Below are 26,686 nucleotides of genomic sequence, written 5' to 3'. Positions count from 1 at the left end.
ATTATTTTTACTAAAAACACTTTTTTTTAAAAGATTTTATTTATCCATGAGAGACACAGAGAGAGAGGCAGAGACACAGGGAGAGGGAGGAGAAGCAGGCTCCCTGCAGGGAGCCTGATATGGGACTCGATCCTGGGACTCTGGGATCACTCCCTGAAGGCAGATGCTCAACCACTGAGCCACCCAGGCATTCCTAAAAACATTTTTTTTAACAAAACTCTAATATCCACAAAATATGAAGCAATCTGTACTGATCTACTAAATAACTACTATCTGTGGTTGAAATTAACTGTTAGTCTCTCCCCTCCTGAACTGCTGGGAGTGTGGTGATATTCAGAAAAGTCACCTTGTGACTTGTGACAGTATGGTCCTTCGTGACTTCCTACTGGGTACTAGGGCTGACGCCCCTCCCAACCCAAAGCCCCTCTCTCAACAGTACAGCTGCTATAGAAAGCCTCTGTTCTTGTCCTTGAATATATTTTTTTAAATGTTTGGAATCAGGGTTGCATAAATCAATTCAACATAATAGGCATTACTTTTTTCATAAATTTATATCATGATATATAAATAGCATGAATGCTATTTTGCTATAGTTACTTTTATTTATTTATTTTTTAAAGATTTTATTTATTTATTCACGAGAGACACAGAGAGAGAGAGAGGCAGAGACACAGGTAGAGGGAGGGAGAAGCAGGCTCCATGCAGGGAGCCTGATGTGGGACTCCTTCCCGGGTCTCCAGGATCACACCCTGGGCTGAAGGCAGTGCTAAACCGCTGAGCCACCCGGGCTGCCCATACTTTTATTAGGAAACATTTGAGAACTGTCTATGTTCTACAAGAAAAAAATGAGGCAGATTTCAAACCAAAGTTAGTATCCATATGTTTGTCAATTATAAATTGTCAATTTTAAAAAATTGGTATCCCTAACTGGTTTCTCAGAACTCCTTTTCTGCAAACTGGTGAGGCTTGCTGTCCCTAGTAGTGGGTAGGAGTAGTATGTTTATTCATGTCTATATAGCATACTATTAAACTGAATGGGCGCCCTTCTTCCACCTTCAAATGTTATTAAAGCCTGACTTTAATGTCTGGAGACTTCTTTCATTAGCCACAGAAATAATGATATAGGGTGAGCTTGCAATATCTCATATACTGCCCAGTAAATCTGCTGAGTGGTATTACTGAAATAAAGCTAATGGCCTCCAATTTGATTCTACACGGATTAGTAATGCCAGGGAGGAGTTCCCTAGTTTTTGTTGATAGTAACAACTGAAAAGAGAAACTCCATCCCTGTGAGTTGCTCTCTAGGATTACACTATTGTGTTTCTGTAATTAAAACCTTGCAAGTATAACCCAATGCTCATTAACTTTATAAACTCTGAGGAAGAAAGGAGCTGACAAAGTTTTAGTTTTAGATTAAATGTTATCTTGTGAGCAAATGCTTTCAACTTTTCAGATTGCAGCCGTGCCCTGCTATTTAGTGTGGGGAGAGAAAAAGAAAAGCATATCATTCCTCCCTTTACCTTACAAATGTGGGTTAGCTAATGAATGGCTTTATGATGTTCACATTTCGGGCATTTGTGAAACAATTCACAAGTGGTCACCAAATCATCATTATAAAAATGAGATGTTTGTAACTTAGGTGCTCTAACAAGCTTTTGTAGTTTCCTAAAGAGCACAGATGTAAATCCTATCAAGGTTATTCAACCATAAGTATATAATACTCTTGGATTAGTTAAACATGGAAAAAACATTTTCCTTTTAAAGCCATTTTTATTTTTAATTCAAGGCCAAATGTAGAACAAAGCATTTGTTAAAAGGGACATGGGTGTTTTGACTGTTCCAAGTTGTTAGGAGCTTTTAGTCCAAAGTCGAAATGGAAAAGGCACTAAAGTCACAGGTTGACCGCATATTCTTACCCTGTGGGTTCCCCAGGGGACTGGGTACACAGCACTTCTGGCCAAGAATTCTGACATCAGACTGGGAATTTCCTAGCTTTGCAACTGGCACCCTCTGTTGGTAAACATTCCATACCGGGATTGCTAGCAGGCAAACCATTTGTTCTCCATTTCCCCTTCCACTTATTTGTAGAAAATGCTGAAATTATCTTAGTAGACCACAAAAGGGGCTACAATCCTATATAGCACCCCAGGATGAGAGAATCCAGTCCTGATGATAGTTTCTCTATGAATTCCTTACAAACGGCTCAATCCTTTTGTCCAACTTCTATGGGGTTTTTTGTATATTTTTACTATTGGAGTTTGATTTGCCAACATATAGTATAACATCCAGTGCTCATCCCGTCAAGTTGCCACCTCAGTGCCCGTCACCCAGTCACTTCTATGTTTTGAATCTGGAGCAAAACTGATAATCTCTTCTCAGAGTCTGAGCACTTTGAAGCAGAAACCACTTGGCTACGCTGTCCATCAGTCTTAGGCAAAAGAGAAAAAGTCGAACATAGGGAAGGATAGATTGTGGTTTTTATATGCACTTTTTACAACACAGGGCTATGTAAATTCTCATTTGTGTTTTAAAATGTGGATATGTAAATATACACTTACGTTGTAGCATATGCATATAGCATAGCATATATACTACCTTCTTGTGGAAACATATGCAAGAAACCTAATTATCCTTTCATAGAAAGTCTAAAAGATATGGGAGGGAGAACTTTACTGCCCGTTTTATACCTTTCTGTATTATTTGAGTTTTACTACAGGCGCTTATTACTTTAATTTTATTTTAAAAAATAAATCCTTATTTAGATGAAATATTTCAATTCTAGGATACTCAAATATTATGGAACTTTTAATTTATAGGTTTTAATAAAAAAATTACTAGTATTATCTAAAAGAATAAGAACAGTTTCTAAAAATGTCTTAGTAACCACATTAAAGGCCAAAGTATAAAAAGTACCAGAAATTTATACAAATTTCAAAAATCCAAGAATAAATAACCTAGTAATTAATGGAAAATAATAAGATTAACAAACAACTTGAAAACTTACATTGCCACTATATAATGCTTTGGGAAAGAGTTGTTTCAAGAATCAGTTCTAAAGAAATTTCTTTAACACATGCTACGGATTAAAAAAAGATAATCTACACAATACAGAATGGATCTTTATGTCTATTAAGTAAATGAATCCTACTATTTCAGTACTTGATACAAAATACAATTCCACCTTTTAAGGTGATTTTCATATTTTACACTAAGCTCTATCATTTTCTAGTTACTAGATATCTGTATAAAAATACCTTTTGGTCAGGAAAAACACCTTTGGGTCACAAAAGGCAGCTTGAAAGATATTATATCATGTCTGATTTATGTAACTTTCTGACCAAAAAATAGTGCTGTTTTCAGAACTAAACAAGATATATAGCTTGTTACTGAGCTTGAGCAGCACTCGTGAAAATGTGCTACACAAACTGAGATTTTAAATATATTCTTTTTAAATGAATTATAAATAAATGTGAACCCTTGGTATTTACTATTCATTGATTGATTTGACAAATATTTATCAAGCACCTATCATATTCTACTAAAGGAGCTAAATGCCTGAATTAGAGATACATAAAATAGTCCTTGCTCTCAATAAAATCACAGTCCAGCCACTCTGCAGAAAAGAGGATGTCATCTACTCAAGTACCTCCTTTTGTTGTCTACTTCAGCTCTTTAAGGTCAGAAGCATAAACTAATGTTAAAATCAGAATAAAGATGATAATTCTTCCCTGAATCCTATATCCTTGAAATTAATTATAGGTCATCTTATTAGTCATTTTAATATAAAAGCTAAAGTAAAATATTCTAGTTAATTCATCTGAGCAGTTACCTTAAAAATATATATTTACATTTAAGAAAAAGAAACCAAGTGTTTCCAGACTATAATTCTATCCTGATATTCATAAACACCAGGCACTCAATGGTAGACAAGATTGCTATCATTACTATTCATGTATAATCTTTTACCAAAATCTCTTGGCAATTTTGGAAGAATTCTTGAAAAGCAACTTTCAATGTACATCATTTTAACATTAATAAAATATTATAAATGGTTTTTAAATTCTAATTTCTTAACTCCTTTCTACCTCTAAAGCCTAACATTAAACTATAGTAATCTGAAACAACAAAAAACAAACAAAAAGACCCAAAATAAAAACTTCTCATAGGCAACTAATCTAGGTGTTTTGTTTGTTTTTTAGAGAGAGAGAAAAAGTTTGCAGAGCACATGCAAGGGCCAGCTAGGTGGGCTGGGGGCAGACAGAGTGAGAGGGAGAAAGAGAATCTTAAGCAGACTCCAAGCTCAGTGAGAAGCTCCATGCAAGACTCGATCTCACGATCCTGAGATCATGACCTGAGCCAAAAATCAAGACTGGGACGCTTAACTGACTGAGCCACCTGGGTGCCCCACTAATCTAGGTTTTAATTCTTATTGTTTGTTGCCTCAAATACATTTAAGAGCCAATTGATTTAAAATATATTAATGTCAGTCAAAAGGACAACACTAATTGAAATCTTTCACCTAAGTGTAAAATCAATAGCTAATTCAAAATGGCACATGAAAAATGTGTAGCCTTTCGGTGTAGAAATGCCTGATCTTGCAATAGCACCAGAATGCATTTTTTTGACAAGGATTTTGTTAACACATTTAACACACCATGATAAATAAGAGTCTACCGTAGTAGATAGACTTAAGGTGAGAAGGTAACTAGATGACACACACTCCAATGTTCCTACCAGCTTTCAATTCTGCAACAAGAAACACTAGGTATAGCTTGACTTGACGTTGTTCATTCTTACCCACTGTAATCATACATGTATAACCTTATTATCATGAGTTCCCTAAAATGTGTTAACTCCTTTCTCCAGCCACCTATACCTAAGGTTTCTACCTTCTTTTTAGGGTCTCATTTTCTAAACTGAATAGACCTATTGCCACAGTGAAGAAAACACCCTCATACTCCAGTGATTGTATACCCTACTTGTCATTGGCTGTGACTATTGTAGTCCTGAATGTATGGCTATTCTGAGTGCCTAAGAAAACTGTTCATAGCTTAGCAGTTTTATGGAACAATGTAATCAGGAACATAATAACCACACTTTGTATAAAATACATAACTTTGAAAGATAAGATCTGTAACCCTCACACTTCACATTTTTCTGTTATAATACACTGTGTCCGTTATCCTTGTACTACCACACCAATTTATGTGGCTGCTGAAAGATCCACAGCTTCACCTGTTTCTTCTTTTGTTCCAGCCCCTTCACCTCCTTTCTCATTCTCTGTCTCTGTTTCAACCTTTTCTCCTGTCTCACCTAGAAAAGTAACCAAAGGAGATATTAAGAGATGCTCACTTAGCATGAACAATAGAGTACCCTACAGCCAGTTTCCAATGGGCAGCTCCTGCTCTCTTTGTCAAATTAGTAAGTTTCTCTGGTGGTGTCAAGAAAGGCAATTGCCCTGAATCTCTCAGATCCTCTGAATGGCCGACATCCCTTAACATTTTCTATCTTGACATCCCTTTATATAAAATCAGGCTTCAGAATTACCCAAGAAATGACAGCAGAACATAATATAAATAAAAAGTTCCATGTAAGGTGATTTGTATTAGAAGCCCCAAAAAGTTCTAATCCGTGCATTCTACTTCTAAGGATTTATCCTAAGGAAATAATGATGGATTTGCCAAAATAATTATCTATTAAAATATTTATCCAAGCTCAGTTTCAGGAGCAAAAATGTGAGAGCAACCTGAGTGTTCAGTTCTTGGTAAATATCCAATAATATGTCTTGACTGAATAGTTTTGTGTCCATATGTGCAGATGAAAATATTGTTGTAAAGGTGGTTTATAGGCATTAAGATGTCCATGGGTTCTTTTTGAATGAACAATGCAAGTTATCTATAGTATGTTCACATTTTAATTCTGAAGTTTATATATGCATTAAAATTCTAGAAGCATATGTTCAAAAAAAAAAGTTCCATTTATATTTAAATGAAAAGGTGGTCTAGGCATGCCCAGGAACCCATTTTGTTGGGCCATTGAGGTGTTTGAAGAAAACAATCATTAAACATTTAAAGATTGCAAACATTTAAAAGTCTGGACACTGTAGATATAAATCTGTCTCCCTAAGAAGTCAGGGTGGGCAATATTGGCTCACGGATGGAGCTAAGCAGTAGTTACCTCTTTAACAGGATGGTGTGCCTGGTCACTACCGTCCCCAGGGCTCCCCGTGCCATAAACATGTGCCTCTCACTTCACTCACTATCCTCGGCCCTAATGACTTGAGTTTGCTAAGGTTAGGGTCTAGCCCAACAAATACATGCTTTTACCTGCCCCTTCCTTATATTCCTGGAACACTTTTGTACACCTTCCTTAAAGCACTTACTTCAATAGACCGTGGTAATGTGTTTAAATTCAGCCTTCTTCCCATTAGACTGTGAGCCCCTGGAGAACAGGGCCTATCTCTTACTCCCACCCTCACCCCCCACACTTGGCATATGATTAGCACTCAAAAACTGCTGTGGTAATAAATGAATTAAGGAACATATGGATGAATGCTTTACTTAATTATACCATAGTGTGAAGCTAAAATTTACCAATATGTAAATCATTCCCCAGAAGAACTGTTATTTTTTTCAATTATAACTCCAATAAAGAGTAGAATAGATGCCATTTTTTTTATGTTGGCAAAGAACATTTTAAAAACACATATGCCAAGACATAATACGATGTCTCTAGTCTTCTCCTAGAGACAAAAAGATAGTAGGACAGCAGCAGACTGGCAGTGATTTTCTAAGGATAAATGGGCAGAGATGAAAATTGCACTGTTAAGATCCATTAGCTGGGTATTCTTTCACTAGAAGGTGAAGTTCCTCTGCTAACCACTTACTCATCTCCACTTTGGATCCTCATACCATACATGGGACCTGATGAAAAGTGAACCTGGAAAAATCCAGAAATTTTAACACGTTGCCTTCAACATTCAAGTGTATTCAACAAAGATAGATCCAGGTTAAAAATTCTGGACACAGATTATGCTTTAGAACATTTTTCTGTATCACTTCTTGTCCTTTTGGCTCAGATCAAGTGTAGAGCATTTCTGCTGCAGAGCCAAGAGCCCATTTTCCAGGTATGAAAGCCTTCTGGTTTGGGTCAAATGAAATTCAACCACCTGACATAGAGATCCCCAGGGATGATCACTTATGCAGCACATCTACACAACCAGCATAAATTTTACCTTCAATGTGTTGGTCCTCTTCATTAGTATGAGTTTTCCTGACTGTGTCCATATTTACTCCTGTTTCTAGAATTCCCACTGGATGCTCCATGCTTCCAACTATTATTCCTTCAGGTTGAATCTTCTCCATGTTTCCTGGACCTTCAAGAGTTTTATGGGGCAAATCATCGTTTATAGCCGTTTCCACAAATGGACTTCCTTCCAATATTTCTGGTGTTTCATTCTCTTTGGGAATTGTTTCTAGAAGTTGGGACTGCTCATCTTTTCCCAATGTTTCTTCATGTTGCCGCTCTTCACCTGTTTCTACAAACTGGCTTCCTTCTAATATTTCTGGAGACTCACTCTCTTTGGGACTTGTTTCTAGAGGCTGGGACAGCTCATCTTTTCCCAATGTTTCTTGAAGTTGCCACTCTTCAGCTGCTTCCACAAATTGACTTCCTTCCAATACTTCTGAAGATTCATTCTCCTTGGGAAATGTTTCTGGGCATTGGGTCTGTTTACCCTTTCCCATTGCTTCTTCAGGTTGTGGTTCTTTAGCTGCTTCCAGAGGAGGGATTTTCTCAGCTGTTCCTGGAGGTTTCATCTCTCTGGCAGTTTGTGGATTCTCAGTACCTTCCACTGCTCCAGGAGAGTCCTGCTCTCCTGTGATCCTCAAAGGCTGGTACTTGGTGCCTGTTTCTACAGATTCAGTCTCAGCATTTCCTTTTAAAGGCTGAGCCTCTGTCACTGTTCCCATGTCTCTCTTCTTTTTTCCTGTTTCTGGAGTAACATCTGTGCCACCTGGCTGAGGTGGCCCAGACTCCTTGAGTCCTTCTAGAAGCTGAGTATCTTCTGGTAGATCTGCAGCATTGTTTGCCGAGGGCTGTTCACGGAGTGATTTAATACCATTAGCTGTAGACACTGCTGAAATCTTGAGCTTCTCAAGTTGGGGAGGGCTTTCCTTTTGTACCTTGCCATAAAGAGTAGATTCTTTTCCCATTGTACATGGTTTTGGCTGAGCAAAGCAGGACTCACTTTCTTCTGTGGTTGAGAAAATACATATTTAAAGTTACTTTTTGATCATTCATTTGAAAAAGAAAAAGAAAAAATACAAATTGTTGGTTAGTTTCTATCCTGAGAAAGTATACTGCTATCAAGAAACTGAGGGGGGCACTTGATGGGATGAGCACTGGGTGTTATTCTGTATGTTGGCAAATTGAACACCAATAAAAAATAAATTTATTATTAAAAAAAAGAGAAAGAAATAGATTTAGGGGCGCCTGGGTGGCTCAGTCAGTTAAGTGTCTGACTCTTGGGTTTGGCTCAGGTCATGGTCTCAGGGTTGTAAAAAAAATTTTTTTAAGTAGATTTAACATTCAAGAAAGTCCTGCATACAAATGAGTAAAAAAAAAAAAAAAAAAAAGCCATACCATGACCCTAACCCTCCATAAGTCAAACTTCCTCACTGTCTTCAGCTCAAATACTTTATCTTAAGCATTAAGGTCCTCCAAAATCACAGTATTTTCTTGTTTACTCCTCAGACACCTTCTCATGGATCCTGCCCCGTTTTCTAAGTAAGCACATTTCACTTGTTTTCTCACATTCTTTCCCCTTCTTGCTCTGTTTTTTCTAAGCCTTGGTAGAAGATTTCATTCAGCATGTGGTTTTGGGCTGCTAGAGGGGGCTTACTTTTTCCTGAAGCAGAATGGCTCTCAGTGAAAGGAAAGGGCCCCCTGACAGAGAAGCTCCACTAGGTAAAGACCAAGACATCTGGGAAGGAAAGTGTCAGGAATTGCTCAGCCTGAGTTTCATCTCATTTGGGGGACAGAAATCAAGAAAGAGTTGGGAACCTAATTCTGGCTCTTCCTCCAGCTGTGTGACCTTGAAGACTTAGCTCCTAGTTATCTCATCTGTAAAATGGCAGTGAATCTCTCTCCCCCACCTTTCTCAGAGCTGCACAAGGCATCACATTAAACACTTAATGTAAAAGTGCCCTAGACAGTTTAAGACAAGCAACTTGGCAACATGATTCTACTCTTTGACCCAGTAATCTTCCTTGTGGAAATTCATCCTATAAGCACAAATGTCAGGAAAAAGCTTTGGAGAAAAGTATATCATCTTAGTATTCTTTATAATAGCAAAAACTGGAAAACAACTTAAAAGTCTAATAATTTGGGGAAAAGATATTCTGCTGGATGGAATATTATTGTACCATGAAAAAAAGATGATTATGGGGACACCTGTTGGCTCAGCAGTTGAGCGCCTGCCTTCGGCCCAGGGCATGATCCTGGGGTCCAGGAATCGAGTCCCACATCGGGCTCCCTGCATGGAGCCTGCTTCTCCCTCTGCCTATGTCTCTGCCTCTCTCTCTCTCTCTGTGTGTCTTTCATGAATAAATAAATAAAATCTTTTTTTAAAAAGATGATTATGAAGACCATATGCTAATATAAGAATGTAATTATGATATAATAAGTTATAATATCAGCACGCACAATTGGGTTAATCAAATGGAACAATGCATATAAAATGTGCACCTAAGTGCTCAGCAAGTTAGTTATCAATTTTATTACAGTATGATTAAAGCAAAGTTGATCATTGGAAGAGAATGATGAAGGAAGAGAAAGAAAATCACAGATGGTAAAAATACCGGAGAAAATAAGCTATCATGTTAAAATGGGTCTCCAGGTAATATGCTTCTATCTTTTTTTTTTCCTGAATATTTTTTTCCTTTTTTAAAATCTCTTTTCCCTAAGTTACTCCCCACCCTAATTATATATGCATACATACATATCGCTTATTTAAGATGCACAACTAATACTCGGATCTCCTCTCCCATTTACCCCTTCCTGGGGGTAAGTTTCTTAATTCATTTAACTGTTTTGGAGGGATATTTTTCTTCTATATCTCTAAGCAAATTGTTGCTTCATGATCTTTCAGTGTGGGCATTTCAGTTCATTCCCACATGGAAACTAAAGACTTGGGCTCCTTCTTCTCCCACCTCTGTCACCCCTTACCCTCTCCCATCACACAGTCACATTTACTTTCAGTTCAGCAACTGTATGTGAGCAATCACTGAAAATAGTATTGTAATTTGGGTAAAGTGGTATCCAGGTTCATGTCCATAGAATGAATATGTCTGCTAGGAAGAACCAAGCCAAACAGTAAGCTATTACTTTGTGTAAGTTATTTTTCATTTTTCCCTGAGTTAAACTGTCATAGTTCTTCACTTCCTTAGGTTGTGTATTATCATTAATTCAACTCACTGCCAATTGTCTCTCTTTTTAATATATTTGTTCACATCAAATCATTTACCCCTGCTTCCAGGTTTGGAGCCCTGGATATAGAGTAGATATACAAGGCTTGGAGAAGCCAAGTTTGGGGAGGATTAGGGGAGATTCAGGGCCCTGGCAGTGGGTCATATGTCAGAACAGGGTGAAGGGCCATCTTTTGCCTCTCCCTCAGACCTCATCATGAATGAAGCTTTCAAATTAATAGCACTTTAGACAATTTAACAAAAGTGATTTCTCAGGCCTATAAAGAAACTCATTATGACAGGACAATTCATTTAGATCACACAAAGGATGTTCTGGTGATGGTCGCCCTAGGGAATTAAGGAAATGTGTTAATATACTAATCATAGATGTCTGCCAAATTATCTTTTCTGTTAAAATAGTTATTACAGTGATTAGTACTGTCAGTTAAATGAGACAAATGACTTTCATCCAGCTGTGCCACCTGTGGGTAAATTCCAACGGCATCATTCTTCTAGGGCAGAAAGCTGTGGGGGGAAAATGTGACAACACCCAAAACAAAGTCACTCAATTTCATATTTTGAAAAACATATGTTATCAGACTGATTCAAGTTTTTTCTCCAAAACCAAAAGCTTTGTGAAAAGTTATTTACCCACAAATAGTGTCACTAGTGTCCAAGTGATCTATCAATTTTTGCCACAACTAGAACATTTATGCCCATGATCACAGTATCAGTTTTCATTGTTAGGTACTTTTCCTTATCTTAATGACATACTTGAAGTAGGCAAATGTCCCCAACATATAATATTTTTATAAAACCACCTGAAAATACGCAACCAAACTGGGAAATATAACAGATGAATGTCATGTCTTTTAATATTTTCCTAAGTATCCCAAAGGAGATAAAACATTTTTTAAATGATTAGCAAATCTTAACTATAGAGAATAAACTGATTACTGGAGAGGAGGTGGGCAGGAGGGGGGAGGAGAATGGATCAAACAGGTGATGGGTATTAAGGAGGGCACCTGTGATGAACACTGGGTATTGTACGTAAGTGATGAGTCACTGAATTCTACACCTTAAACTAATATTTCACTATATGTTAACTAGCTGGAATTTAAATAAAAACTTAGAGGAAAAAAGTAATAAATAAAATGATCATGAGAGAGAGAGAGAGAGAGAGAAACTGCTCTAAGTGCAGTGAGAAATTCATTTTGTATTTTTTTTTCAGTCAAAATATTTATTCTTTTCCTTAACTGGGTCAAATGGTAATACAAAAAATCATGAGGCTGCCTTAAGTTTCTCATGTGTTATACTTTAAATGTCCCAAACCTTACAGAAAACCACACATGACCTACTTTCCTTCATAATTCGTAATACGGAATCTCAGCTTTCATTGTATATGCTTTGAAGTAACTTCTCTCTGCAACCATTACTAATACAGATTTGCAAAAGACTAGCTCCAGTTAAGAGAGAATTGCAATGGTAATATCAGCCAGGCTCTTGGGTACAAAAACAAACATATGGGAGGATGAGGGAAAAAAGAAAGAATTTATTAAATACATTCTGCTTGAATTTTGAAATGAATGTATTTTGGAGGCCATAGTTCTTAATTAACAGCCCAAAAGTTCTTTTTCCTACATGATAGAAAAGGGTAATCTATTCTAAAAGGGAAGACGATATCACATGGCTTTGAAAACACACCCAAAATGTAGTGGGTCTGAGGCCTGATTCCTGCACTCACTAGCCTGATTACAGCTCTTTGTGCCTCAGTTTCACCACCTGTAAAGCAGTAACTGTATTAGCAGAGTTGTTGTGAGGATTCCATGTGTCCCCTTGCTACTGGAAAGCATAAGCACAGTGACTAGCGCCATTGAGTGACAATCCACATTAGCCATCACTGATATTATACCTCACTTGATGACGAGAGCAAGGAAGAAAACATTGACAAACAGAAAAGTAAGGTAATTTCATTCATTCTGATACTGGCACCTTTCTCTAAGCTTATTCAGAAACAAAGAGAAGATGGGAATAAATAAATGAAAAGGTTGGAAAACAAATGGTAGTTTCAAACCACCTCTCAGAGAGTACAGCAATGAAGTCTACAGTCACCCCAAACACTTCCTGTCAGGCACCCAATTTCTAGCCTTCAGAATATTTTTATCCCCAGCTGCCGAGGCAAGTACAATTTCTAGATTTGTTTAATCTATCCTCCTCTTCAGCTTGAGCAGTGCATTCCAGACTCTACTGATGTTGGATGTGAATCCTGATTCCACCATTTATTTAACTGTGCCATTTGGATAAGTTCCTAACCCCTCTAGACTTCACCTTTTTTTATCTGTAAAATGGGGATACAGGAATTGCTTTTTAGGCATCTTCAGAGAACTGCTTGAGGTGCTAATGTGTGTGGTTCCCCACCATGGTACGTGACATGAACAGGTACTTGGGAAGCTGGGGGCGGTGCAGGTTTTCTCACTACACGGGGTGCCCCACTGAGTAGCGGGGGACAGCTGAACTCCAGCCTTGTGCACCTTCAGGGCTGCGTGTGTCAAGGGTGGGGAGAGCACCTTTTTACAACCTCACAAAGGTCCTTTGTGGCCTACTGGTGGCCCCGTCAATAAATTATAGCTAACTGAGAAAGAATGGACTGCAACACCAACAATCTGGGATAAACAGTTCCCTAAACACTAGAAAGTTGTCAACATTGACCTACGAAATCATTTTGTTACCATGATAAGTTTTAAAACGTGATAACTGATCAATAATGGGATAATATGCACAATATCGGGCATGACCTGACCAGCATGAAGGAAGTCTACTGACAGCTTTTATATAAATAAATATCTTTCATTCTGTTTGTTGGCTTTGATTTCACTTATTCACTGATTTCAAGTATTCAAGAGCCTACTAGAGGCCACCTCTACATTGAGCATAGGTCCTAGCAGATGACCAGGAAGATCTGGTCCCAGCTATCCTCAAATTTACTGTCTGCAGGGAGATTCAAATAATAGCTACCCTCCTTAAGTACACCTTGGTGCCTAAGCATTACCTCTCACCCAAGAACCTCCACACACTCTGTCGACGTGGTTTTATGACTCCCAGACATGCCTCCTTGAGGCAGAGGGTACTACATCATTTCTCCTAGCACTCTGACTTGAAAGTTCAGAGATGAGATCTTTCGTCCACACACAGGAGACATTCTACGCCTAACGTGTATTATTAAATAATAAAGATTGTGGAGAGATGCATTGTTTCCACATCCAAAGTAGTCTAAAGATGTGTCTGTTTCCTGAACCCTACATTTTATCAAATCATACACTGCTCTGGGCCTAATCCTTTGGTGCTCATTATCTCTCTTGATTCTGTTGAAGGTTGAACCATCACAAATTTGTTGCGACAGCTGAACCAACAGAACCCTTGTTGTAAGCACCGTTGTGATAGGCACACAAAGAAACGAAATACTAGGCAACATTACAGAAGGGATTAGAACTAGAGCTAACATACCTGAAATTCACATTATGATGGAAGCTTTTCAACTCAGTTCATTACCCTAATCAGAAATGAAAAGTTTCTACCGAGCAAGGAGAAAAACGAGGTCAATATTTCCTATCCCATGGCTGTGACATATCAGACATCCCAAAGACCTCACTGGCCTGTCTACTGGGTTTTCTAGAGAATCAGTGATAAAAGGGCACTCTGGTATTTTCCCCTGCTGCCACCATTTCTGGGTTCTTTAGCTGTGGAGCTTTGGGAACCGAGATGCAGCAGGAATCAGTCCCAAAGGAAATCTACTCATCTTCTCATTTTCTTACTTTGCTTTCTCCTCAATTTCATCCTATCATTTATCCAAAATTTGTGGAGTTACTAATGGTACTACTCTAGATGTTTTTGCCCTTTTCTCTCACCAAAGTATGTAAAGACACTATCCTCATGTGCCATGGCACAAATGCTAATCCCCAAGGGTGCATTCTGTCATTCGGCAGATATCAACAGGGCATTCATTTAGAAGAGAGGAGAACTGAGGCAAAATCCCATGTACCTGAAGTATGAAACCATAGGCAAAAATTCCAAAAGAGGCTAAGTAAAAATCAGACAAGCCATCTTTTTATTAGAACTATTTAGGTTGACATATTTAAAATTACTTTTGACCATCACAAAGTAAATTCAACCAAGTTTGAAGGTAAACCTAACATTGATATTTAACTATAGAGAAACAAGAACATGTAGTTGGAGAGACACTTCCAGAACACTTGACGAGCACACATGGAGATGTAGGACCTGTAGAGGGGAAAGGCTGATTAGAGAGGCTAAGGAGCCAGTAATAACTTACACTGAGAATGTGTACCCTTGATATGATGTAATATAAGGGGCACTTTACCTCTGTGCTCTTCCAATGACCACAGGAGCATTGTAAGAAAAACATCAGACAAACCCCAATTATTGAGGGATAGTCTACAAAATACCTGACCAGTACTTAAAACTGTCAACAAGTCTGAGAAACTGTCATAGTCAAGAGGGACCTAAGGAAACACACTAAATGTATTGACCAAATGTATTGTGCAATCCTGGATGGGACTCTGGAACAGAAATAGGATATTAGAGAAAACCTGAAGAAATCTGAATAAAGCATGGACTTTGGTTAATAACAATGTATCAGGGGGCACCTGGGTGGCTCAGTCAGTTAAGTGTCTGCCATCTGCTCCAGTCATGATCTCAGGGTTCTGGGATTGAGCCCTGTGTCCTGCTTCCTGCTCCACGGGGAGCCTGCTCCTCCTTCTACCTCTGCCCCTCCTCCCACTCAGCTCTTTCTGGCTCTCAAATAAATAAATAAAATCTTTAAAAAAACATAACGCATGGTATTCGTTCATTAATTGTGACGAGCATGCCTACTTATGTAAGATATTAATAATAAGGAAAAGCGGGTCTATGGGAGCCTCTGTACTATTTTCATACTTTTTCTGTAAATCTAAAACTTTTCTAAAATAAAAGTTTTTTTTTTTTTTTTTAAGTATACCAGCAAAAGTACAAGAGCATGTAACCTAGCAAAATAAGATCTGATAACTTTACAGGACGCCTGAGTGGCTTAGTGGTTGAGCATCTGCCTTTGGCTCAGGTTGTGATCCCAGGGTCCTGGGATTGAGTCCTGCATTGGGCTCCCCACAGAGAGTCTGCTTTTCCCTCTGCCTATGTCTCTGCCTATCTGTGTCTCTCATGAATAAATAAATAAAATCTTGAAAAATAAACTTTAGAAAAACTGTTTCACAAATTTTGGTCATTCACATACCACTTTTATGATTTTTTATTATTTTTGTACCACTTGTGCTATTACTAACTTAATATATTTTTTTAAAGATTCTATTTATTTATTCATGAGAGACACAGAGAGAGAGGCAGAGACACAGGCAGAGGGAGAAGCAGGCTCCATGCAGGGAGCCTAACGTGGGACTCGATCCCGGGTCTCCAGGATCATGCCCTGGACTGAAGGTGGCACTAAACTGCTGAGCCACCTGAGCTGCCCATAACTTAATATTTTTAATAGTCCCTTTCCCTTTACAAATTTAGCAAAAAAAAGAAAAAAAAAGTCAGAAAAAAAATCACCAAACTAGTTGATTTTGAGGAAGAAAACCAAACAATTTGATCTTGGAAAAGCAATAAAGAAAAATTGAGATTTACTAAAATTGGTATTAATGATAGATAATTTTTATTGAGGACTTACTAGATAATATTCTAGGCAGGGGTCAGCAATTTTTTTTGTGTATAGGGACAGAGTGAATGTTCTCAGGTTTGCTGGGCTTAGGGATGCTATTGCAACTACTCTATCATCCTGAAGAGAAAGCAGTCACGTGATATGTAAATAACTAGGCATATCTGTGTTCCCTTAAAACTTTATTTACACAAACAAATGGTGGGCTGGATCTAGCCAGCAGGCAAGTCAGCTACTTTCTAGGTTCCTTATATGTATTAACTGATTTTATTCCTCAGAACAAGTCTATGAAATAGGCACTACTGTTAATCCTATTTTACAGATGAGGTCACTGAGGCACAAGGAGACTGAGTGGCTCAAAGTCACACCACTAAGTGATCATGAAACAGGATTTGAAGCCAGACCCACATTCTTAATCAGCACTCTATACTGTCTCCCAGGATGTTGAAATACACACACACATACACACAGTCTCTATGGGTAATCAGAGCCTCTCATAACCATCTAGTCTATAGAGGCTACTGCTCCAGGGCAAAGAAAAAGGAAATTAGCCAAAAGAAACTATGTGGTTCCTCTCAGTCTTAGGAAAAATGGAAAAGGTAAGAATATGCCCTCCTAAAGAATCAACTAAAGAAAAAAAGAGTTCCTTATCATTATTAATGACAGCAAGGAGAATAATTTGGGGAGGACATTTCAACAGAGGTCCTTGCTCGGGTGGCTAAAGGCAGATGTCCTCTCCAGTAAGAAAAACCACAGCCAGTAAAAATGACAGAGCAGTTGGAATGCACATCCCAGTACTTATCGATCTTTTTAATGTGGTGGCTCACATAGAATAGGATGTTTGTGCAGCACACTGCACACTGTTTGGCAGGAGGAAGCTGCCCCTGAGGGCTCACACTGTCCAGATCCTGCCCAGCTGCCCCAAAGGCTGGGAGAAATGCTGGCACGCTGCAATCTCATTCTCACAGGCTGGGACGCTCTCATACATACAACACAGGGACAGATATATTTCTGTCACCATAAATAGACTAGAGGAGCATTAGCTGGGCAAGGCTGAGAGATAAGAACAGATCAATCAGGGCAGTCTGCAAAGTGTGGAATGTTTTCATCCTGCAGGGACCCTTTAGGAGGACCTTTTAAAAGCAAGCTTCTGGGACGCCTGGCTGGCTTAGCGGTTGAGTGTCTGCCTTTGGCTCAGGTCCTGATCCCGGGGTCCTGGGATCGAGTCTTGCATCAGGCTCCACAGGGAACCTGCTTCTCCCTCTGCCTGTGTCTCTGCCTCTGTGTGTGTCTCTCATGAATTAAAAAAAAAAAAAAAAAAAAAAGCAAGCCTCTGAGGAAAGCAGAAAGTCCTTTTCACTGAATGTAAGGACAAATATATAACAGGCTTGAGGATGTATTGTCTCCAAGTAGGAAAATGCTGGTAAGAGGGACAATTAATTGATAGACCAACAAAGTAAAACAAAAAAACTTGATTTCATGGTACATCCAAAGAAGATCCTGAGGACCTTTCTTTTAATGGAGAGGAAGTAGGTCAATCACTGAGAGGGAAGGGCCTGGGAAGCGGTGGAGGGGGTAGGGTATTGGGGGAGAGGCATCTGGAACAGCTGCAGAGAAGGCAGGCTCAGGCCAGAGAGAAGGCCTGTTTAGCAGCCTCTTGAACATGAGTCATTTCAATCTTTGTCTTATGAAGTCAAGTTCATTTTATATGTATTTAAATGATATTTATTAGAGCTATTTTGATGCCCCTTTTCAACTATACATTATTTGTAAATGAAATGTGACTTTGGGTGACCCTAAAGTAGATACATAGGGAAGGATGTCATTTTGCTGTCTATGGATGCTTCTCTTTTTTTTTTTTTTTTTTTTTTAAGATTTTATTCACAAGAGACACACAGAGAGAGGCAAAGACACGGGCAGAGGGAGAAGCAGGCTCCCAGCGGGGAGCCTGATGTGGAATTCAATCCCAAGACCCCAGGATCACGACCTGAGTCAAAGGCAGATGCTCAACCACTGAGCCACCCCAGGTACCTCTATGGATGCTTCTTGATCTTTTTGCATCTTGACTTTCCTATTTAATGTACATTTGGACATTTCCTTTATCTAAACCAGCCTAATATGATGTGCTCATCTCAAAGCAAGTGTTCAGAGCCATACATATTCGAATGTCAGGAAATGTTCAGTATGAATAAAGAACATGTTATTGGGGCTTGAAGTCTTCTGTCTTATTAGAGAAGCCAGGCTGGAGGAGAGGTCAAGGGACTGCTGAGTATGCGGTCTGAGAAAAGAGGGTCATCCTTCCTAGCTGTGGGGATCCAGCCACCCAATCCCCGCAGCCCAGCCCAGTTATCCTGGGGACCCACTGCCCCTGGAGCCCTTCCAGGTGGAAGAAAGTGATGTCAGCTGAACTTGCCTCTATGACACAGACTGCCTCATCTTTTTCTTGCCTATTTCCAATGATTCCCTCCCCCCCCCCTTGTTTCTGAGTATATTAATCACCTGGCCTATTTTGTCTACTTTCATAAAGCAATTCCCATAGATGCTGAGCTATTAAAACCAATGTGGGGCACCTGGATGGCTGTCGGTTGAGCATGGGCTCTTGATTTCAGCTCAGGTTACGATCTTGGGGTCCTGGGATAGAGCCTCATATGGGGCTCTGAGCTCAGCGGGGAGTCGGCTTGAGGATTTCTCTCCTCCTTCTGCCCCTCCCCCTGCTCATCCTCTCACTCACACTCTTTCTAAAATAAATACATCTTTTAAAAAAAAAAATGTGGGTTTTTTTTTTCAGTCTTCATCCTCAAAGGGCAAACTTCTGACACCCTTGAATATATACAAAAGAATGAATTCTAGAGCCAGATGGGTTAGCAACTCCCAAGGAAGGGTTCAAGGGACATGAACAACAGCAATGTCCTTGGGAATGTAAAGAAGCTTCTGAGGTCATTTTGATACTTTCCAGACATTAACACTCACTTGGAGAGATATATCCTGGTATTTTGCTTAAAAACAAGAAATTACCTAGAACTACATACACTTAAACACACCAGTTTTGAAGCCTGGCCAAGTCTGATGCTCTTTATCTGTTTTCGTGAGTCTTTCCATAACTTACACGTCTGAGGTTTTTATTTTAAACCTGATGTTGTAAAACATTAACACAGAAGTGAAACTGTGCATATTAGCTGGGACATGTGTCAACCTTACAGGTGCATGCTTAGAACACAATGAGGCTTTGTTTTGCTGTGTTGACCCTTCCCTGCCTGATTAGGAGACCCTCTTCACAACCCACTCTCTTCCCAAGCCCACCTCAGCCAATGTTGTCATCCAAGTCTCTGTTACTCCCTGGGTCCTGATTCCTACTCTTCCTCTGCTTTTCTAAGTAGCACCCGCATCCCCTTCAATCCTCTTCTCTGTCAATCCATCCATTTGCCCATCCACCCACTGAACAAATATGGATTGTATTTTTCCTACAGGTAAGGACATATGAGTCACAGCAGAAATGGGACTAGAGATCAGATGGAACTGGACTGTGAAAACAGCAGGTACTTCCAAGTCACACATACTGAGCTTTAGCCCCACCACTTGCTAGCTCTGAGATCTTAGGCAAGTTATTTATCCTCACTGAGCTGCAGTTTCCTAGCTGTGTTTGGTGATATCAATGCTTGCTTTATTATTTATTTATTTATTTATTTATTTATTTATTTATTTATTTATTTATCTATTTATTTATTAATGCTTGCTTCAGAAGGCTCTCGTGGGGATTAAATGAGATCACAGGGATCCCTGGGTGGCGCAGTGGTTTAGCGCCTGCCTTTGGCCCAGGGTGCGATCCTGGAGACCCAGGATCGAATCCCATGTCGGGCTCCCGGTGCATGGAGCCTGCTTCTCCCTCTGCCTATGTCTCTGCCTCTCTCTCTCTCTCTGTGACTATCATAAATAAATAAAAATTAAAAAAAAAATGAGATCACAATCTAAAGTACTTGGAACCAAGTGTGAGCTCTTACCTTATCTCCCGACTTTTTCTCCAAGCCCTTGTTTTGATGTGGCTGCACTAATCTTGAAAACCCTTCAATTTTATTTAAAAAAAAAAACTTACTGTATTGCTGATGAGTGAGTAAATTGGCACAAGTCTTATGGAAGGCATGTAGGCAGTTGTCCATCAAAATCACAAATGCACATGATACTCTTTGACTTAGTCATGCCACTTCTGGGAAATTGTTCTATGGTTACACTTGCACACATTCAAAATGATGTATATGTAAAGGAATTCACTGCAGTTTTGTTTGCAACAGGAAAAGACTGGAAACAAACCAAATGTCCATCAATAGGAAACTGGTTAAACAAATCACATAATGGATTATTCAGCAAAGGTAAAAAACGAGAAAGACATTTTCTTTATATCGATACAGAAAAAATCTCCATCCTGTTAAGTGAAAAACAGTCGGTATAATACGTTTTAAAATGAAGATGGGAGAGGGAAACAATATCTGCAACGTATAAACAAATTTTGGAAGAATATACAAAAAAAACCTCCACCTAATAAAAATATTTACTCATGGGTATGATTGGAACTAAGCAGATGATGGGAGTAGGGCAGGAGGTATACTTTTCACGGCATGCATTTTTCAAATGTTTTCAAATTTTTGAACCACGTATGAGGTTCTTATGTTCCATTTTAATTAGCTGTATGTAATAACCACCCTACAAAGACTTGCCAAGCATTCTCTGTGTGCCAGGCTCTAGAGGGAACACAAGACATACAAGACTTAGTCTAGACTTTCAGTATTTTAAAGGAAGAAATCACATTTATATATATAATATCTGCATGCAAGGAAAGCCTATTAAATGAGTTTTAATGCTGATGATGTTTATTCTTCAATTACAAAGAAAAAAATGTCTATTTAGAACTGAAATGCCACTGTGTGAAAATATTGGTTGAAGGCTGGAGGTATTTCCACAGTACAAAGAACAATCCACATAACAGCATGAAATGCAAACCTCATCCTATTGCCTAGGTAACATGGAATCCAAGCAGCCAGTGAGAGTTCATGGTAGAATAAACAAATGATTATAGCTACCAGCAGAAATGTACATATTAACTTAGAATTGGATTTTCAATAATTACCGTCTATTTTCTTCGTCCATGTTGGTGCTTAAGCTATAAGATCTCAGAAGAAGACTGCCAGAAACAGATGGCATTTATATTAGGCAAGAGTAGGGTAATAGTCATACATGTACATAAAAGGCTGGCAGCACACGGAGGAAGGTTTGAGTACAGACATAGAGATCTGTGGGTCCTTTAAAGTTTGTAAAATCAACAAAACCTTTGTGAGATTCTTTTTTTTAACAATAAATTTATTTTTTATTGGTGTTCAATTTGCCAACATACAGAATAACACCCAGTGCTCATCCCGTCAAGTGCCCCCCTCAGTGCCCGTCACCCACTCACCCCCACTCCCCGCCCTCCTCCCCTTCCACCACCCCTAGTTCGTTTCCCAGAGTTAGGAGTCTTTACGTTCTGTCTCCCTTTCTGATATTTCCTACCCATTTCTTCTCCCTTCCCTTCTATTCCCTTTCACTATTATTTATATTCCCCAAATGAATGAGACCATATAATGTTTCAGTGAGATTCTATTAGATCCTCAGGGTGCTGAAAAGAACAGAAATTTTGAACAGAATATTACCCTAGTATTTAGAACTTGATTCCACAAACAGGAAAGTCACTCAATCTTTCTAATTGTCCTTTTGGAAGGAAAAGCCTCTTTCTTCACACATTTTAGGGCATTTGATAAAACTCTTCTGTGTGACTACCATGTACCAGGCCCCATTCTACACTTTGATAGCACTGGATAGTTATTTGACTATCTACCTGTGTCCTGGTCCTCCCCATACCTCTTTCCCTAGTCAGTCATCTTCAGAGATGAGGGAAAGAAACTCAGCATCTGATGGGTTAGAGCAAACATAGCCAGGTGATCAGTAGAATGGATTTTCCTATTCAGCCTATAGCTACCTAACCAAATAGCTGCCATCTGATTTAAATTTAAGCTCAGAAAATAAGTACCTTCATATTTTAATGCTACAGGATTTTAGGGCTGTAAGACATCTCAGAAGTAATCTAGCCCAACCCATTATTTAATGATTATTTTGCTTGTTGTACCATACGTAACAGTTTTTAAGCCAGTTACAGAAAATTCAAGTAGACAGAACTGTCAACACAAATCCAGTCTACTAGCGAGTCATGTATTTTAACATCAACCCATGGGGTTTTAAGGTGGATATTGTGAGTTTAAAGAATCTCTGGTATGATATGAAGATTATCTGGAACCTCTATGGGGGGGCACCGGAAATTTCTCCTCATCTATGTACTCTGCTTAAAATATCTCTAAGTTGGGACTCCTGGGTGGCTCAGCAGTTGAGCGTTTGCTTTAGACTCAGGGTGTGATCCTGAATCAAGTCCCTCATCAGGCTCCCTGTGTGGACCCTGCTTCTCCCTCTGCCTATGTTTCTGCCTCTCTCTGTGTCTCTCATGAATAAATAAATAAAATCTTTAAAAAATCTCTAAGGTTAAATAAATGTCTTTCAAATATTCTTAGCTTATGTTTGGAAATAAATATAAAGTTCATATTTTCCTGACTCATTTAAGGATAAATATTTATTAAATATGTATATTATATATTAATATACAATAAATTTATATACTGCATATATCACACCAGTATCGTATTTATTACAATATATATCTTATTTAGGGATTATGATAAAACTATTATAATTATGTTATTAAATTTATTAAATTATAATACTATATTATACTTTATTAGATTTCTTTTGTTGTTTGAATAATAGATGACCACACCTCGAAGGGAGATTCAGAATGCTTTCAGGCAAAAACAGATTCTTTTTTTAAAGATTTTATTTATTCATGAGAGACAGAGACAGAGAGAGAGAGGAAGAGACACAGGCAGAGAGAGAAGCAGGCTCCACGCAGGGAGCCCAACGTGGGACTCGATCCTGGGACTCCAGGGTCATGCCCTGGGCCAAAGGCAGGAGCTAAACTGTTGAGCCAACCAGGGATCCCCGCAAAAACAGATTTAAATCTAGTTATCACATGGTGGTTTAAAGAGAAATAGGTCAAGCTCTGGAATCAGAGTACCTGAATTCAAAGCCCAGCTCTGACTCTAATGAGTAAATAATTTGCTCAATGTCACAGGGCTCCTTATCTGTGAAATGGAGATAATCATGATATTTAGTCATGGTATTGTCATAAAGACTAAATGAAGTAATTCATTCAACAACAGTGTGCTGAGTATTGCAAAGCACCAGGGGTACAGTGAGTAAACATATGTACAGGACATTTAATAAACTTGGATTTTTAATCTAAAAGCTCATACACACAGACTTGGCATTGTATATAGGATTTAAAGAAGTTGTGAGCTGCAGAAACAGGAATGAATTATGTATTGAGCCTCCAAGATCATGGAGTTGAAATGCTGATGAACATACAGTAGTATCCAGTTACAAGAAAGTATTGTGTGATTGGGGATCAAAAGCAAAATACACCTGTTGACTGATTCAATATGTGCATTGAGCAATTTATGCAGTGTATTAATTTTCTACACAGTCAACCTTGTCAGGCATTTTAATATTTCTTTCAGAACAAAACCTGTGAAAACGTAGAACAATGATGAAAGCATAAATGAAAAATGAAAGGATGTGACTTATGGTGATGGTTATTAATCTTGGTGATAAGATTTTTTTTAAACATAGTTATTCATAATTTTTTTTATTTGGACTGGCCTCTGCTTAAAAACCTATCCACCTATTAGATACTTTTGTCCTTCCCTAAGACTAACATTCCCCAGAGTGATGTTTTATTAGTTAAAAACATCTATGAGGGGTGTCTGCCTCTTGATTTTGGCTAGGATGGAGCCCTGCATCAGACTCCACACTCAGCATGGAGTCGGCTTGTCCCTCTCCCTCAGCTCTTTAACTGGGCTCATGTGCTCTCTTTCTCTCAAATAAATAAAATCTTTAAAAATGTAAAAAATCTATAGTGATGATTTAGTGCTCTGCTTTCTAAAAATATTTATTTATTTATTTTGAGAAAGAGAGCACAAGGGAGCAGCGGGAGGGGTAGAGAGAGGGAGAGAATCCTGAAGTGGACTCCCCGCAGAGTGCAGCCCCCCCTCCTGCCCCAGAAGTGATCCCAGGACCCTGAGATCATGACCTGAGAAGAAACTGAAAGCCTGTGGCTCAACTGAATGAGCTACCCAAGTGCCCCCCATTTATTATTTGAGAGAGAGAGAGAGAAAGCAAGCGTTTGAGTGGGGAGAGGGGAAGAGGATGAGACTCTCCAAGCAGACTCCCTGCTGGGCATGGAGCCTGAAGTGAGGCTCAAGTCTCACAACCCATGAGATCATCACGGGTTCAATATGAAATGGGTTCATATTGAGTTCACAGATTCATGGATTCACAGCCTGAGCTTAACCAAGTGAACCAGACAGGTGCCCCTCATGCTCTGCTTTTTTTTTTTTTTTTTAAGATTTTATTTATTTATTCAAGAGAGACACAGAGAGAGGCAGAGACAGAGGGAGAAGCAGGCTCCATGCAGGGAGCCCAACGAGGGACTCGATCCCAGGTCTCCAGGATCACACCCAGGGCTGAAGGCAGGCACTAAACCGCTGAGCTAGCGAGGCTGCCCCATGCTCTGCTTTTAAATCGGCATGCTATTCCTAGGATATCTGGGGCCATGACAGGAGATAAGAGAAAGCAAAATATGGTGTATCTTTCTGAAGCATCAATTTTCCTCAGCTTTTCATATTGAAACCAACAAGGATTTATCATGGAACAAAATGCAAAATCTACCTGATTTCATAAAATAAAATGAAATATCAAAGAAACTGCTCCTTGTACTGGCTTCTTTAAAATTTTTTTAAAATTATTTTTATTTTTTTGCACTGGCCTCTTGAGAGCATGTTTAGGATGCAGAGGCTTTCGTTTCTTTAGGAGAAAGGTGAGCAAGTATTGTACATTAGGAATGGATTTTTTCATCATTTTACATTGTTGTCAGAGACAGAGGGTTTGGAATCACTTTTATATAATGGCTTTAATTACTTTGCCTATTTTCAGACACTTTTTTAAAGATTTTATTTTTTCATGAGAGACACAGAGAGAGATGCAGAGACATAGGCAGAGGGAGAAGCAGGCTGCCTGGGGGAAGCCTGGTGGGGAACTCAATCCCAGGATCCTGGGACCACATCCTGAGCGCAAGGCAGATGCTTAACCACTGAGTCACCCAGGTGCCCCTATTTCCAAACTTTTTGTTGCTTTCTGTTATCTACTGAAATTAGAAATAAATTCATCATACACCACGAAAATGACTGCAACACAACATACTTCTGACTAGGACACAGTGTCTGAACTCTGAAACAACATTCAGAAAACCTTGTGCTCTCTATTACAAAATCAGAAAGGAGGACGTTACTGTGTTATTGGAAGAACACAAGGTGCTAAAAGAAGACCTGTGAAAAGGAATTAACTGAAATATAAAATTTCCCCTAGAGTTAGCCTTGAATATGATCGCAAACTAACTTGAAGGCATTTGCTTATTAACCTTTGAAACTTCATCTAAAATGTTAGCCATTTAAAATTTAAGAGGTACACATAAAACCCGGTCATTCTCTCGTTCATTAATCTGTTCTTCCTCTTTTCACAGCACTTATCACTGTCAGAAACTTATCTTAATCATCCGTTTATTGCCTGTCTCTTGGACCCCTGGTCCAAAAGCAGGGTCACTTGCACCTCATCATCTAGCCAGGCACCCGGCTACCATATAAAAAACCTTCAAAATATACTTCTTGAATTTCAGTGATGACCACTTTTTATCGAATGGATATTTGCCAAGAAGTACCGAAGCCAAGGACAGGGAGAGTGTGCCCGACCTCTCCCCAAGCGCGGGGTCCTCCTGGATGCGGTGAATGCCCACCCGCTCTCCGGAGCCTTTCCCAGTTCCCACGGACTTTGCAGCTTTGTACTTTTAGGAGATGAGAGGAGCACCTCTGGTTAGGGCAGGGAAATGCTCATTAAAGGCACCCCTCGGCCAACCGCGGGAGGGGCTTAATGCCGCCTCCCGGGTAGCTCGGCCGGCGGCAGCGCGGCGGGCGCCTCGGGACCCCGGCACCGCGGGGCCCCCGGGCGCGCTCCGGGTCCCGGCAGAGCCGCGCCGCGCCGCGCTCAGCTCCGTCCACTCCCGCCCCGGCGAGCAGCGCCCCCCTCCGAGCGGGGCACGCGCGGGTCGCGCCTTCCGAGCCCCCCGGGAGCCAGCCACCCCGAGGCCCGAGGCCCGAGGCCCGAGGCCCGGGAGGGGTGGGCCCGGGGACCCCGCTCACCGCGGCGGAGCCTGCTGCCGTCGCCGGCCTTGTGGAGGGCGCTGCTGGAGCAGCCCATGGCGGGACCCCGCGGCCCCGGGGCGAGCGCAGCCGCCCGTCGCAGCCCCGCGCCGGCGTCGCCGGGAGCTCGGACC

At 39.7% G+C, this 26,686-nt stretch overlaps 2 protein-coding genes across 2 annotated transcripts in view; one reads left to right on the top strand and one right to left on the bottom strand.

Moving 5' to 3' along the window:
• Window positions 1-18,385, top strand: part of RIDA (reactive intermediate imine deaminase A) — a 38,154-nt gene extending 19,769 nt beyond the window's left edge. The window contains exon 6 of the mRNA XM_072773955.1: window positions 18,045-18,385. Within this exon, the coding sequence (XP_072630056.1) occupies window positions 18,045-18,122 (78 nt within the window). The 3' untranslated portion in view covers window positions 18,123-18,385. The remainder of the gene's footprint in view (window positions 1-18,044) is intronic.
• Window positions 1,751-26,686, bottom strand: ERICH5 (glutamate rich 5). The gene is made up of 3 exons (XM_072773954.1): window positions 26,553-26,686; window positions 7,235-8,254; window positions 1,751-5,313 (listed from the first exon to the last, which is right to left on the bottom strand). Exons 1-3 carry the CDS (start codon window positions 26,608-26,610, stop codon window positions 5,204-5,206), a joined length of 1,188 nt encoding a protein of 395 aa, XP_072630055.1. The 5' UTR covers window positions 26,611-26,686; the 3' UTR covers window positions 1,751-5,203.

Source organism: Canis lupus, chromosome 14 (assembly GCF_048164855.1).
Source record: "Canis lupus baileyi chromosome 14, mCanLup2.hap1, whole genome shotgun sequence".
Taxonomy (NCBI): Eukaryota; Metazoa; Chordata; class Mammalia; order Carnivora; family Canidae; genus Canis; species Canis lupus.
This window is presented reverse-complemented; position numbering and strand designations above follow the sequence as displayed.

Coding starts and splice junctions, on each gene's coding strand:
- ERICH5 (XM_072773954.1), bottom strand. CDS start 26,610: ATGGGCTGCTCCAGCAGCGCCCTCCACAAGGCCGGCGACGGCAGCAGG. Junction 8,255..26,552: donor CGGCAGCAGGCTCCGCCGCG/GTGAGCGGGGTC, acceptor TCTCAACCACAG/AAGAAAGTGAGTCCTGCTTT. Junction 5,314..7,234: donor AGAGGACCAACACATTGAAG/GTAAAATTTATG, acceptor TTACTTTTCTAG/GTGAGACAGGAGAAAAGGTT.